We start from the raw sequence: 16213 nt of genomic DNA on the forward strand, positions 1-16213 counted from the left end.
GGTTGGGTGCATAAATATTAATAATTGAAATCTCATCATATTGAGTATTACCTTTAACAAATATGAAGTGTCCATCCTATCTTTCCTTATTTTGGTTGGTTTAAAGCCTATTGAGTGTGCGAATAGGATTGCAATTCCTGCTATTTTCTGCTTTCCATTTGCCTGGAGTATAGATGACCATCCCTTCACCTTGAGTCTAAATTTGTCTTTTAATGTAAGATGCGATTTTTGTATGCAGCAGATATCTGGCTTGAGTTTTTGTATCCAGTCAGCCAACCTGTGCCTCTTTAGAGGACAATTTAAACCATTCACATTAATTGAGGGTATTGATAAGCCTTTCGAGAGTCCAGTGGACATTTTTAATTCTTTTGCGACTGTGGAAGTTGGAATTTGATCAAAATTTTCTGGGTGGGTTTACTTTTGTGGTGGAGGATTACGCTGCTCTTTATGGAGGATAGGTCTGAGAATATCCTGGAGAGCTGGTTTAGTTATGGCAAATGTCTTCAACATGTGAATGTCATTGAAGTATTTAATTTCTCCATCATAAATGAAACTCACTTTAGCTGGGTACAGGATCCTGGGTTGAAAGTTATTTTATTTTAGGAGATTAAAAGTTGATGACCATCATCTTCTAGCTTGAAAGGTGTCAGCAGAGAGATCTGCAGTTATTCTGATATTCTTCCCCTTGTAGGTAATGGTTTTCTTTAGTCTGGCAGCTTTCAGAATTTTCTCCTTCATATTAACTTTAGTGAAATTGATTATGATGTGTCTGGGGGATGTCTTATTCGGGTTGAATCGTGCTGGAGTTCTGAAACTGTCTGCTATCTGAATTTCAGAATCTCTTGGCATGTCTGGAAAGTTTTCCTTCATAATCTCATGGAGAAGAGACTCTGTACGTTGTGAAGCCACTCCGTCGCTTTTGGGGATCCCTGTAAGAAGAATATTGGTTTTCTTTGAATTATCCCAGAGCTCTCTGAGAGAGTGATCTGTTTTTGCCCTCCATTTCTCATCCTCTTTGAGAGTTTGGGAGCATTCAAAAACTTTGTCTTCAATGTCAGAAATCCTTTCTTCTGCTTGCTCTATTCTGTTACTGAGGGATTCTACTGTGTTTCTCAGATCTTTGAGGGATGCAACTTCTTGTCTCAATGTGTCAAAATCTTTGGTCATTTGGTCTTTGAATTTGCTAAATTCTTGAGATATCTTTTGGGTTACTGCTTGGAGTTCTAATTCAATCTTATTTGCTATCCAGATTCTGAATTCAATTTCTGACATCTCAGCTATTTGTTTGTGCATGGGATCTTGTGCTGTGTCTTCCCCATTGATCCTTGGGGGAGTTGATCTACTCTGACTATTCATATTGCCAGAGTTTTTCTGTTAATTTCGCCTCATGATTGTTTTTCACTGTTGCCTCTGGCCGTCCTCAGAATTGGGGAGGTGTTTCTCCAAGATTAGACCCCAGCGGGATCACTCTATTGTTGCTGGATCTTTGTAGGGAATGGCCCTGTGTAGCTCCTCTGGGGCTGCCCCAGCCAGGGATTTCTGGTTGTGGAAGCAGCTCCAGAGTGTGACACACCTGGATCCAGCAACAGGGAGGATGGTGGTGCGCATGGTTCTGGGAGTGCCTGGTGCCCAGTGACTTTGGCACAGAGGGCCCAAGGCTCCAGCAGTCTCTGGCTAGGAGAAGGGCTCTGCGCAGAGGCAGGCAGGGCTCTGAGGGCATGCGGCTACCAGAATTCCTGGCCAGATGAGTGGGCTGGTGTGGAGGCAGGAAGGGTACAGGAGAGAGGACACAGGGTTGTGCAGCTCCCGCAGTTCCTGGTCAGGGCATGCGGAAGCCCAGTAGGTGCGGGTCACGGGTCGGGGGTCATGGCGCAGCTCTTATGGAGGTCCGGGCAGTGCCAAGCCCAGGAGTTTGAGATTGCTCTGAGCTGTGACACCATGGCACTCTACCCAGGGCAACAGCCCAAGGCTCTAGTGTGCCAAAACCGGTCTCACTCTGCCCCTGAAGGTTAAGGCTATAAGGCAGCTTAATCCCTGCCTTTAGGCTGCTCAGTCAATAGGTTAGTAGTTCCCGCCTTATCTTTGCTCTGCAACCCTGAGGGAGGAGCTTGCCGGGGCAGTTCTCTCACAATGGCTCCCTGTGGCCCACAGCCGAACACTATTAGCTCTATCTGGCTCAGCGGCTGTCTGGGGCCCTAGACAATGCCCAAAATTCTCCTCACTCCTGCTCAAGCTCTCCCCAAAGACAGTTCAACTGAGTACCAAGTCCAAGAACACCGAAACAGTTCACAGGTAAGGCCTTTCTGGTTTGCAGTCTCACTGCTGCTTGTACTTATGGCTGCGGGCGGGATTAGGTCGATTGGACACACGTAACCACTTGCCAGTTTTCCACTGTTTTTGTCCTCCTCCTGGGGTCCAGAAGTCCCTTGCCGACTCCCTGTATCCTCAAAGGGATGATTATAGGCAGGTCCCACCAGCCAGAGATGCCTGGAGTCTTATTTCCCCAGACTCACCGTGCCCTGTTGCAGGGAGGCTGTTACTCGGCCGCCATCTTGGATTGTCAGATTTCAGTTTCTGAATTCTGTCATAGTAGACCGAGGGCTTTTATTCTTGCTGGCTGCCGGCCAGAGGCCACATCCGCTGCTCGAAGCTGCCCACAGTTTCTTGTTACATAGAGACTGCCCAGCACACCTGCCTGCTTCCACAAAGCTAACAAGAGTGGAAAAAATAGACACCACGATCTTCTATAGCCCAATCACATCATCATACACCTCTAAGCATGAACATTCCATCACCTTGCTGTATTCTGTTGGTTGGAAACAAGCCATGGGTCATGCTGTGTTTGTAGGGAAGTGACACAACAGTGTGGAAGTCAGGAGGTCCATGAGAGCCACCTCAGTCGAGAGTCTGTCCTTCATGCTCCACTCTGGCCACCAATTATTGCTGTCATTTTCACCATAAAATATCCCTGCCACAGTCCTCGGGAGCCATCTCCAGTTACAGGACCTGCTCAAAGTCCAGAATCTCACCATTTACTTCAGGTCCAAGTATAGGGGAGGCACCGTAGGTGCATGTCCTGTTGATCTGTCCATCCATAAAACTAATGAGACAGGCTACGCGCTTCCCCCACACCAAACATGTGAACACCTCTTGGGGTTGTTTGAGGGGTCTAGTCTCAGCCTTGACCCACATAAACCATGAACTGCCCCTTACCTGCCTCTCCCCTCAAGAGTCATATTTAGGCAAGATCAAGTTAAAATAAACATCATCAAAATCCTCGAGGAGAAAGAAATGGTAACATCTTCCCTCAGGGTGGGGCCAGGTGGGATGGGAAGGTAAGTAGGTAGTCCTGCCCAGTTTGGTGATGGATAGACCATATGTCTAGGCAGGGGGGCATAGGGAGGGGTGAATGATGTACGTTCAGAAGTTGGAGTGAGAAGAGTATGCAGTGTGGTTTTGTGGGTCCAGGGAAGCTATTGCCTCTCCTTCCCTTGATTTGAGTTGGGCCTGCAGGCTTGCTGTGGTGGGGGTGAACCCCAGAGTCCCAGTGAGAGGGTCCCTCTGATTTACAGTACCTTGGAAATAGGTCTGCACACACACCATGTCCCAGAACACTGCAAGGTTTCAAAAATACACATGTCCAAGCCTTACCTTAGATATCCTGAATAAATATGTATTTTATGAAGAAAAAACAATCTGCATTTAAAACAAACCTCTGAAGCAGCCAGGATGGAGACTGTGGTCCTTGAGGCATGAATTCTTGGTTCTCCAGCTGTTCTCACTTTTTTATTATTCTCTTCCAAACTGATTTTTCTTTCTTTCTGATCATAATGTCTTATTTAATTTTATTGAAAAGTATTTCTTTTTAATCCCAAAAGTTTGCCCATGTAAATTGTTTCCATACATGCCATATTGCTAATTATTTTGGCAGATTTATACTGTAATATGTAATATGATTTTTAAATAGTACCATGAGGTTTAAACTCTAAGTCTTCTAACTTTAACAAGTATTATGTCATAGTCGAGGTCATTATATTTAAGTAAGTTGTGAATTTGAATGATAAATGCTTTTCACTATTTCTCTACAATTCTATTCCTTCCTGTATTCATTTCCATTGTTCTAGTAATAAAAATAATCATAACTACCACTCACTGAGCATCTAATATGTGCCAGGCTATACTATTGTGCAAAATTTCCCTCTCATCTCTGCAACAGATTTGTTCAGTTGAAATTGTTTTGTAGATGAGGAACCCAAAGCCTAGTTAATTGCTCACAACCACATGCTAAGAACTACAGAGGAGGAATTCAAACCAAGGTTTGTCTCTGCACCAGTCTGCTCCCCTCGTTTCCTTGTGTGGCTACTGGGGGACAGCCCATGAGCTATGGGGTGGCCAGTGGGGCTGGTAGAATCTTCAGGTCAGAACTGGTTACCACTGTTTTTCTCCTTACAAGTACTCCATTCTTTCCCTTTTTTCTCAGCATCTCTCTTTCCTCTTCCGTTCTATCATTTATTGTTTCCTTTTAGGTAGAACTGAGTAGTTCAGTTCCACTAATGTTTGCTGGGCTCCTGTCAAGGTCAGCCCTGTGCTTTGTGATATGCACAGTGGAACAAGGGCTTTTCCTGGGACGGCCAGCAGTTGCTTGAGCCCAGGACTTGGAGGCTGCTGTGAACCATGTTCATGCCACTGCACTCCAGCCTGGGCAATAGAGCAAGACCCTATCTTTTTAAGTAAAAAACCAAAAGTTTCTTCTAGCCTGCCTTACTCACTGTTCATTCCTGAGTCACACAGGCATTAAAATAATCAGATTAGATAAAGGAAATAGAATCTTGAAATCAGAATGAAGCAGTCGTTTGAAAGGATCTCAGAACCCACAACAACCCTGTCCTCATGCAAACTTCCAAAGGGACGGAGTCCGTAGAGGAGCCCCACGCAGAGCTGGTCTGGGAGGATGTGACCAGGACTGTCAAGTTGAGGGGCTTGTGAAGAGAAGAAAAATGGGGACATAGGATGCCCCCAAATCAAATCAATCTAAAACCCATGTCTGTGCCCATCAGCCACTCATTTTCTCAGATCATCAGCTGTACGTGGAACTTTGCATCTTCAGCCAAATTACTGTTTTGTTCAAGTAGCTTCCCAGTTAAATTGGAATCACCTAATTTCTCTTTGGAAATCCACCTGTTCTCCAAAGCATTCCAGCTACAAACACATTTCAGATGCCTGTATGTGGTCTTCCTTTTTGCTTGACTAAGCAAAACGTTTTTATAATTAACCATTAAAAGCAGAAATTCAGTAAATAATTGGGTCTGTTTTATTGCTCTGTAGCACTAATCTTTTCTTTACACTGCATTATTGAGTGATAAATTATAGGAATCAAAGTCATTTTCTCCTTCTTAATTGTTCATTTAAAAAAATACTGTTGTTCTTTTAAGCCAGCCGAGTGCATTTGTGATAAACTATAAGCATACGGAATTGGTCCAGTGCACATTAAGCACTTTCCTGGTCTCTGATGTTCAGTGTGGCATGTGGATAGACCAATTTGTGAACAGGTGCTAACCCTGAGCTACACCTAGGACACTGGAAAAGCAAATCCAGCTCTTTATTTCTGCTTTACCAATATGCTACGCAGTCAAAGGACTAAAACTGCATAAATAATGAGAACACTGTTATCACAAAGACACGCGGTACCTACGTTTTTTAGAATATGATTTTATTTAAAGAAGCAGTTTGTGTCCTTATGATCAAGCTGCTTTTCTAAGAGGTACATATACTGTGTTGATTCAGCATCAAGCAGGATAAAATGAGGGTATTTCACTGTTCACCTGGATGTTTCTAAGTAAGATGTTTGGCGTCATATAAAATAAATCCACTAAGCAAAGAGCCCAGGTTTTGCTTTTCAGATGAACAATTTGGCATTCAGTAGGCCTAGGCCTAGTAGATTCATGTTCAAATGAAAAAAATTATTTAGTGTCATCATTTTGGGTAACAGAAGCTCAAACCGTGTTGATTTGTGTGTGTACCTGTCGGGATATTCTCAGGCCAAAAATCCAGCACAGGCTGAGGAAGAGCTGGCCCGAAAGCAGAGCCGATTTTATGTTGCTCTTTTTTCTCTCCCACAGGGGCACATGGAAGGGGAGGTGTGGGGTCTGGCGGCTCACCCTCTCCTGCCCATCTGTGCAACAGTAAGCGATGATAAAACACTTCGGATCTGGGAATTATCTGCCCAGCACCGTATGCTGGCAGTACGGAAACTCAAAAAAGGTATGTAGCCCTCAGAGCATCTGTAAATGTCTTTACAAGCAACAGAATGTGTTGCATCTATTCATGAATTCAACTAATATTTACTGAGAGCACCTGCTGTGTCAGAACTGAGCACAGGTAGGATTATTCCACAGGCTGGCCTGGTCCTGCTCACTGTTCACTTCGCTTTCCTTGCGCTGCGCAGACACTTGCCACCTGGGGGCAATATGTCCTTCCTCTTCTCTGCCGCAGCTTCAGAGTCAGTCGAAACACTTGAGCTTGCGAAGAAGGTGGTTTGTCTCTGTGATTAACGGTCTCCAGAAATTATTACTGAAAAACAAAGGTCAGTTATATGGAGAAACAATGTTTAATATGAAGACCAAGAGGTCTACTGAGAAGCACCGATTTTAGGGAACATTTACTGAGTGGCAGCAGGCACTAAGATCCCAAGATGAAGGTCCCATCTCTAGTGTCAGACATGGACTGCTCTTGAACAGGGTCCCAGCTCCTGAAGGTCCATTCGAACTGGGCAATTTGAGGAGCATCTAAAAATAGATCTATTATAAGGGACCAGGCAGCGTGCAGTGTGACCCTGCAGGAGGCAGTGACCTCCTCCCCCTGCCTCCAGCCCTCCTGCCCACGCTTCCCCTGGGATGTACCTGACCAGAGCACAGGGAGCCTGTTGACGCAGAGGGGAAGAGATTGGGGTCTGGCCTAGAATATTTGCCCTGCGTAGTTTTTTAAGTAGAGAGACATGAAGAGCGTATTCTAGGGGAGTAAGACACGGGTGTTGAGATAGCGGCAACTACAGTGGTGGTGGCTGGTATGGCTGAGCCAGAGGCTGTGCTGGCCCTTCCTGTTAGGAAGCCCAGTGAATAATGCCATTATTATTGCCACTTGCAGATTAGAAGGGGAAGGGAACAGAGAACTTAAGTAATTTGCACAGCTAGCAAGTAATGAAACTGAATTCAAACCGAGGCAGTGTGGCTCCCAGTGGCCACTTCTGGACCCTGTCTCCTAAACCCCTGGGTCCTGGCAGGCAGGGGAGCTACGATTCCAATCCAAGTCTGAGCACAAAGCCCGTGCTATTAACCACTACAAGCTTGGATCCTTCCGGCCACTGGTTTATCCTGGGGGGAAATAATATACCAGGGCCTCATGGTGGGGGACTTGAATGTCAGTAAATGGACTTTATTCCCCAGGTTAAAATTAGTTGAAAAGAACAACTGTTGACCCACCTTTGATAGGATGATCATTTGATCCAGATTGTCCCTGTTGTTCTGGTGTAATTATTGGTGACTCACCTTTGCACTCTCACATGTGACCTGGTTTGTATGATAAGAGTTAATCTTGATAACACTCCTCAAGGGCAGGCTTGTTCTCCTGGTACCAGCACCATATCTGACTCATGGCAGGTAAATAAATGCTAAGGGCACACACAAACAAAGATAGAATTTAGGTGAGCCAATTTAAACTTATTGGTATAAAGATGGCTTTCAGCCTACTGTTAATGGCGACAGAGGAGTTTGTAGGGCTCGGTATGAAGTGCCATAGCACAGTGCTGTGTGTCTGTCCCATCCCTGGGGCTGTGCAGACCAGTATGAGTGGTGGTAGGGGGTGGGCACACTCTTAAACAGCTTCTTGTTAAACACACCGCCACGGAGTCCATGTTCCTCATTCAGAAACGCCTTATGTGGCCGTGTAAAGTATCATAGAGAACACTGTAGGCGCAGCTCTGTCTCCTGGTGCCAAGGAGCCTTACAGACCCCGCCAGAGAGAATGTTGTCCATATTCCATTCTTCCCAGGACAAAAGAGGTAGGACTAAAGTCTTTCACCCCAAGAATGATGTGCTGTGATCCACAGATCAGAGAATTGGAGTGGCTAAAGGTAGAGCAAGATTCTCTAAAGCCAGTTTGTAGATAAGGCATGATGTCCCAAAAATGATTTCTAGAAATGTTGTTGCAGAACACCTATTCTTACATTTTGTCTCTTGATGCCAAGGATGTGAACAAGAGGTAATATTTAAGAATAGGAGTTCTGTAATGACATTTCTAGAAATCATTTTTTGGACATCGCTGGCGGCAGGAGAGGACAGTTGGCGGGATCTCACCTAATGTACACAAGGGCTCAACTACAACCTGAACTTCACCTTAGAAGTGAAAACAGCATAACCTAAAAATGTGTCCTCTCATATTAATTAGAAATAAAAAAAGATGTTGAATTTATAGATAAGGGAAAGAATGAAGTTATTTCCTTCCACATAACAAACATCTCTTCAATTTCCTTTTTTGGCATATCAAAATTGTGGCATTCTCTACACCAATTATCATGTAAGGTAAAATACATACAAAGGGGAAAGAGAAAGACAAGTTATTAGAAAAGGCTGTAAATGGAAAGGAACACGGGGCTGTGTGTCCTGCTTTAGCATTCCTAGTTTGCAGTGACATTCAGGAAGAATACGTATGCATGTTTGTGTTTTAGAGTGTGCACTGTCATCCGTCAGGTATGCCCTGTTTTGTGACAGACCCTCACCTCCCTATTGTGCGCTAAGAGATATTGCCTCCCCTGTGTCACCACAGGACCTTCAAAGATTTCATTATTACATAGAATTTTCTTAGACTTTATCTATACCATTTTCTCTGATTTGTGTGTATGCTAGACATGGTGCTTCCAAAAGAATGGAAAAATAAAGTTTGTGATTTATAGGTAAAAGAATCCTTTCTTGAAAGCAAAGATATTGGTTATAAAACCCGGGTATTCAGATACTAAGAAATGAATGAAAGTGAAAAGGTGTTTTGGACATTAGGACCATTTTTCTTGGGTTGGGGAGAAAGATGTTTTCACGTATGAAGTTTGAGTTCCCGCAAGTGCAGCATTGAAGATGCGGCCACATGTAACGCACATAAGCCAATTTCTCCATCTCGTCGTTGGGCTTGCTGGAGACTGAGTGTTCCTGTGGATCCTTCTGTAGGTGGAAGATGTTGTGCCTTCTCCCCGGACGGGAAAGCCTTGGCAGTTGGCCTGAATGATGGCAGTTTCCTGGTTGTAAATGCTGACACTGTCGAAGACATGGTCTCCTTCCATCACAGGAAAGAAATGATCTCTGACATTAAATTTTCAAAAGGTGACAATGACAGCAGATGTTTTTTAAAGTACCACAGTCTGGGGACAAAAAAATTACAAGAATAGACTATTTTAAATGTTTCCTTAATCTTTTCCTCACTTTAAAATACTAAGTTCCTGTAAGTAAATCCCATATAAAATGTTTTGGTGCTAACTGCACCTTTTCCTTTATAGATACGGGGAAATACCTTGCCGTGGCATCCCACGATAACTTTGTGGATATTTACAACGTCCTTACAAGCAAACGGGTTGGCATCTGCAAAGGTGCTTCTAGTTACATAACACATATTGACTGGGACTCTAGAGGTAAAGTATACTGTGTCTTTTAAAATATAATTTCTGGGGCGGTGCCTGTGGTTCAGTGGGTAGGGCACCAGACCCATATACCGAGGGTGGTGGGTTCAAACCCAGCCCCGGCCAAACTGCAACAAAAAAATAGCCGGGTGTTGTGGCGGGCGCCTGTGGTCCCAGCTACTCGGGAGGCTAAGGCAGGAGAATCACCTGGGCCCTGGAGTTGGAGGTTGCTGTGAGCTGTGTGATGCCATGGCACTCTACCAAGGGGCAATAAGGTGAGACTCTGTCTCTACAAAAAAAAAAAAAAATATATATATATATATATATATAATTTCTGCATTTATAAAGATCAATGTATGGCGGTGCCTGTGGCTCAGTGAATAGGGTGTCGGACCCATATACCGAGGGTGGCGGATTCAATCCCAGCCCTGGCCGAACTGCAACAAAAAATACCCGGGCGTGCGGTGGGTACCTATAGTCCTAGCTACTTAGGAGGCTGAGGCAAGAGAATCGCCTAAGCCCAGGAGATGGAGGTTGCTGTGAACTGTGTGATGCCACGGCACTCTACCGAGGGCAGTCAAGTGAGACTCTGTCTCTACAAAAAAAATAATAATAAATAAAAAGATCAATGTCCCCTCTGTATTGTTTCCAGAGAAAATAGCAATGGAATTTTAGAGAATCAAGGAGGGAATCCCACAACATAAATGGCTGTGATCTTACAACACAGAAGCAGCTGTGTTAACATTTTGAGTGCTTTTTCTATCTGTTTACTGTTTATCATCGTTATTAATTGAAGCTATTGAGTTTTAGGGCAGCTGAAGACTCATGACGCCTTCTGTTATGCTGCAAAAACCGCCTCATCTGTGGAATGGGGTTGGTGTCCCTGCCTTTGGCCTCTTCCTCTTTCCTTTTTCTGACCAAAGCTCTATCTCCTGAAGAACCACCACAAATCTCAAGCCATTTCCATCCTCCAACACAGGTAGAAAGCTTGGAGCTTGGAGCTGGAGTTTCTCTGCTCACCAAAACTACCAGCCTGCCCCCAACCTCCACCAGTTCACAGCCACAAACACCAGGAGGGTTTGTCTGTTTATTTAACTAATCAGCTTCTGCCACAGGCAAAGGCTTAACTAGAAAATGTCTAGGTATAGTGGTGAGTAGATCATGGTTCCCACTCTCTGTGGGGTTTATAATTTAGGGAGGGGACACACAGTGGGTAAGGCATGAGAGCCAGAAGTAGCGAGTCTCAGGGGAAGTGGGGAGCAGGGCTCAGGATGAGCGTCCAGGGGGCCATCGGTACGATTGAGTGGGTTGCTCTAAATCCAGTCCGGATACCTGCCCAGTGTTAGGGGTCTGGAGCAGGTGTTTCTACCACAGGGTCGCTGTCTACTGTGGTAGAAAAGCAGTGTGCCTGACGTGTGCTCTGAAGGAGGAGCCCCTTGGGGACTCCGTGGAGCCTCACAGGAGTGGTAAATTCAGCAGATGGCAAAGGCATGGCCGAGCAGTTCGGGCAAAAGGAATATGGAGTACAAAGACGTGGAGTTGGGAAGAACAAGGTGACTAAGCAGTGAGTAGTGCTGAGGGTGTGAAGGGAGGGGACTGTGTAGATGTGACCATCAGACACCCAAGACTGAGTGTAAAGGAACTCCTGGGTCATGCTAGAAAAGTGTGTTTTTATGTGTTTGTTTGAGACAAAGTCCTGCCCTGTCACCGTCATCACTGCATCCTTTCACTGTAGAGCTCAAGTGATCCTCCTGCCTCAGCCTCTTGAGTAGCTGGGACTACTAACATGTGCCACTAGGCTTGGCTAACTTTATTTTTTTTCTGGTAGTGACAAAGTTTCTTGCACTGGTCTATTGCTCACACTGGTCTCAAACTCCTGAACTTAAACAATCCTCCTGCCTCAGACTCCCAGAGTGTTAGGATTACAGGCATGAGCCACTGTGCCCAGCCTTCCTAGGAAGTTTAATGATAAACATCATACTGTGGGCACTAGGCAACTCTAAAGTTTTTACTTTTTAATTTTTTTTTTGTTTTTTTGGAGTTTTTGTTGTTGTTTGTTTATTTGTTTTGTTTTTTGAGACAGGGTCTCACTCTGTGCCCAGGCTGGAGTTTTGTGACATCAGCCTAGCTCACAGCAACCTCAAACTCCTGGATTCAGGTGATCCTCCTACATCAGCCTCCCGCAAGTTAGGACTACAAGTGCCTGCCACAATGCCCAGCTAGCTTTTTTCTATTTTTTTATAGTCGGGGTCTTGCTCTTGTTCAGGCTAATCTCTAACACCTGAGTTCAAAACAGCTTCCCGTCTCGGCCTCCCAGAGTGCTAGGATTACAGACTTGAGCCCCACGCCTGGCAAGTCTGATGTGCTAAGAGTGGGGCGTTCCCATCCGCAAGTGAGCCCACAGTTTGGAGGAGAAAGAGATGATGAGAATTTCAGCCAAAAAGGGGTTATTTCAGCAATGCCAGTATGTTTTCTTTCAAGTATTTCTTGAAGTAGTGGCGATAGATTGGGGCTTGGAAATACTTCTGCCAGGCAGGTATTTGGTGGTCACTGTACTTGCCACTCTGGAATTTGTACTTTATTTCACCTTTACAACCCGCAGGGGTTTTACAATAGATGGGAAGAAAGCGTGCAGTTTATTGTGAGAGGTACAAGTCCCAACACGGGCAAAGGGAGATGAGATAAGACCCTCTTGCTCTCATGTCAGGGCGGTGAACTCAGGGCTGCAGGCGCAGTCTGGCATTTATGACCACCAGGACACCGGCTGCTGAGAGTTCTCTAGGAACTGGGGAGCCCAAGGAGGTCGATGGCAACAGCTGCTCTTTAAGCCCTTCTTTGATATTCTCTGTTGTTGTTTTTTCTTTTTTTAAAGCAGTGATTCACCCCTATTTATTCTTTTGCTATTCTCTAGCCAGGTAGATGAAGGTATGGTGAATTTTATTTAGAATCTACCACACACACGGTACCTAATACAGTCTGTGAAATCCCACCACTACCCTACAATAACTATAACAGCAGTGTTATCTCACAGCACTTGAACCTATAGTTAAACTTCCACGGCACACTCAAATTACGCTGCTCACACACACAAAAAAAAAAGTAAAAAAAAAAAAAATCAATATACTTACTGTGCTCTGGACATCTTTCAAAAATAATTTAATTAATGATCTTTCAAAGTGTTTGCAGCACACCTAAGATCCTCTCCTCACACACCGTATTCTGTGGCACACTGGTTGAAAATCACTGTATTAAGGGGTTCAAACCCATTATTATTTATATTAGGAAGGGAAGGGTCGAAAGAGGATATAGAAAGAGTAGTTTTTGACTGGGAGGATTTTTTTAAAGTTGTTTTTAGTTGTGGTAAAATACACATAACGTAAAATTTACCATTGTAACCATTTTCAAGTGTCCAGTTTAATGGCATTAAGAAAATTCATTGTTGAGCAACCATCGCTGCCATCCACCTGCAGAACCCTTTTCATCTTGTGAAACTGAAACTCTATACCCGTTAAACAATACTGTCCCATTCCCCCAACCCCTGGCAGCCACTGTGGAATCATACAGCATTTGTCTTTTTATAATTAGCCTCTTTCACTTAGCATAATGTCCTCAAGGTCATCATGTTGTAGGATGTAGCAGGAATTCCTTCTTTTAAGACCGAGTAATATTCCATGGCACGTATATACCACATTATGCTCCTCCGGTCGTCTGTCGGTGGACTCGTGTGCTGCTGCCACATTTTAGCTACTGGGAATACCGCTGCTGTAAGCTCAGGTACCTCTGTAGAACTGCTTTCAATTCTTTGAGGAGGAATTGGTGGATCATATAGATGGTAGGGCTATTTTTAATTGTTAGAGAAACCAGTATACTGTTTTCCACAGAAGCTGTACCATTTTGTATCCCTACCAATAGTACACGAGGGAAAAACTAAAACAAATTCTTAGTTTTTTACATCCTTGCCAGCACTTACTTTCTACTTCTGTTGTGATTGTACCATCCTAGCGGATGTTAGGTGGTATCTCACTGTAGTTTGATTTGCATTTGGGGAGGGAGGGGGTTTTTTTGGTTTATTTTAATTCTGCAAATGTGTAGGCCCCATGTCAGATGCTGGGGACATAATGTGGAGTACGTCCCAGATGGAGAGCTCAGGGCCTTGTCCAGGATCAGAGGCTGCTGCCACAGAGGGGCCTGGGTGAAGGTGTGTGTAAAGTCCCTCTGTGTGAAGCCATCATTTGTGGGGAAAAAGACAAACCTCACTTTTTCTTTTCTTTTTTTTTTTCTTTTTTTCTCACTCTGTTGCTCTGGATAGAGTGCTGTGGCATCAAAGCTCACAGCAACCTCAAACTCCTGGGTTTGAGTGATCCTCTTGCCTCAGCCTCCCGAGTAGCTAGGACCACAGGTATCCACCACCACACCTGGCTAGATTTTCTATTTTTAGTAGAGATGGGGGTCTTACTCTTGTTCAGGTTAATCTTGAACTCCTGAGCTCAGGTAATCCACCTGCCTCGGCCTTCCAGAGGGCTAGGATTATGGACAAAAGCCACCTCACCCAGCTCTCACTATTTCTATAATTCTGCCCATAGTAAGCCTCCTGGAGCTCAGGATGATGGAAAAGGGCACTGGGAGTGAGGGAGAGGTCAAAGTCTTTGAAAAGACACTTTACTTCTTGTCCTAAGGGCCCCTACAGTCAGAGGAGGGGGTCAGAATGGTTTCTGTAGACTGAGAATAGAATAGAATACTTCTGATTTTTAGGGAGGAATTATACCATGTGGAGAGTAAAAGAAAGTGTGTCTGAATCTTCCGTGGTCTAACTCCAGTCCCATTAGCCGTGAAACATGTGTCACCCAGGTGTTCTTGCACTCCTGATACCCAGTCCCCCAAATGCCTGAACTTGAGAATGTGCTGTGCCGCCTCAAGACCATCCCAGCCCTCCCAGCAAGGGGCCCTGAGGGTCTGGCAAGGGTTGAGAGCAAAATTTAGAAGCAAAGATCTGTTTCATGCCTTTGATCCTGTTGAAATTAGTGCAAGTATTTGCTGGAGCCAGCTGGCTTGTCAGGGGTGGGGATGGCACAGCTGCGCTGCAGCAGCCTCCCGTGCCCATGGCAACGCAGGTCCTCAGGATACCAAAAAGCCCATCGGACTCTTGCAAGAACATCAGCTGCCCCCGAGGGAAAGCTCTCATGTAGAATGCTAGAGAAGGAAAAAAATATATGGAGAGAGAGAAATCATATATTTTCTAGTTGTAGTAAGATTATGTCTACAAATATCAGGACTGTAAGATCTTTTACAAATTAACGGTTTAGCCACAACAGGGCGTTTAATTCCCATTTTCATTGCAAATGTTCTCATATGCTTGGTAGCGTAGTACTGATGTTTAGAATTATCCTAACTTGTGAATTGCACAGCAGCTAGATTGATGTATGTGGATCACCCCGTGGACTACAAAGCTCTGTGTACCTGCAAGGTGTGTGATCACCTTCTTAACAGTGAGGACCTGCATCTCTTTCAGGCCTCTTATTCTATGTGAGCAGACATTTCTAGTGAATAAAATGTGATTCTGAAAGAATAGGGTATTTTAGAGGATTGTTATTCTAGGGTAATTACACATGCATTAAGGAGATATTTTGCTCTTTGCTCTTAGAATATTTCAGTAGAGAGAGCGAGCGCGAGAGCGCATGAGCTCATGTGTGCACAGCAGGCAGAGAGAAGAGTGATGACCTAAATATTTCCTCTATGCTTAAAAAAAAAAAAGACAGTATAATAACAGCAGTAAAGAAAATTTTGGTGGAAAGAAAAACCCACACCCATAATTATACCTCCCTAATAGAAGAATGTTTTTAGGGTTTTTTTCCCCCTTTCACATCCTTGGTTACAAGGAACAGAAACCCACTCAAAGCAGCTTGCACTTTAAGATAACAATAAAGAATGAAATTTTTGGAGAGATGTAGAGATACCTCATAGAATCTAAGAGCAGGAAGCAACGCCTTTCAAGGAACTGACTTTAGGAATGAACTAGAAAGTGCTCAGAAACCAAGCAAGCAGTCCCCTTCTTCCCCCACTCTTAGCCGCTGGTCTCCATCGACTGCTTGTCTGGCTCTTGTGTTTGCCTCGGCCCCACCCCCCACTCATTTTCATATGTTCTGCTTTCAGCTGTCTCAAAATGCCACCCTCAGTTCCAGAATCCACATCTTATCCCAGCTAGATACCCACTGATTCAGCTTCCCAGGTTCCAATTTCCCAACAGAGAGAATTAGATCACCCAGCCCAGTTTGGGCCTGGCCACTCCTGGATCCACATCTGCATCCAGGGGCCCAACCCTTGGCAGGCAGGCAGTTCTCAGGGAGGGGGCGTGGGCGAGCCAGGTACCTCCCACGGTCACTGTGACACCACACTGCACTTAGCGTGCTGTCTATGTTGGATTCTCGTATGTTCTGGCAATCATAAATTACCTCACTGAGATATTCTCATAGTTTGGGGTGGGGGTTTGTTTTTTTTTCCTAAGTGAACTGGGATCTTTGAAACCAGAGTGTAAAGTGAGTTGTTGGAATTATCTGA

General features: G+C 44.6%; 1 protein-coding gene across 1 annotated transcript in view; it reads left to right on the plus strand.

Moving 5' to 3' along the window:
* Window positions 1-16213, plus strand: part of EML6 (EMAP like 6) — a 305590-nt gene that overhangs the window by 231843 nt on the left and 57534 nt on the right. Inside the window, exons 22-24 of the mRNA XM_053588414.1 lie at window positions 6120-6261; window positions 9213-9365; window positions 9539-9670. Coding sequence (XP_053444389.1) covers window positions 6120-6261; window positions 9213-9365; window positions 9539-9670 — 427 coding nt within the window. The remainder of the gene's footprint in view (window positions 1-6119; window positions 6262-9212; window positions 9366-9538; window positions 9671-16213) is intronic.

The sequence above is a fragment of the Nycticebus coucang genome, chromosome 4 (assembly GCF_027406575.1).
Source record: "Nycticebus coucang isolate mNycCou1 chromosome 4, mNycCou1.pri, whole genome shotgun sequence".
In the NCBI taxonomy this organism is placed as follows: Eukaryota; Metazoa; Chordata; class Mammalia; order Primates; family Lorisidae; genus Nycticebus; species Nycticebus coucang.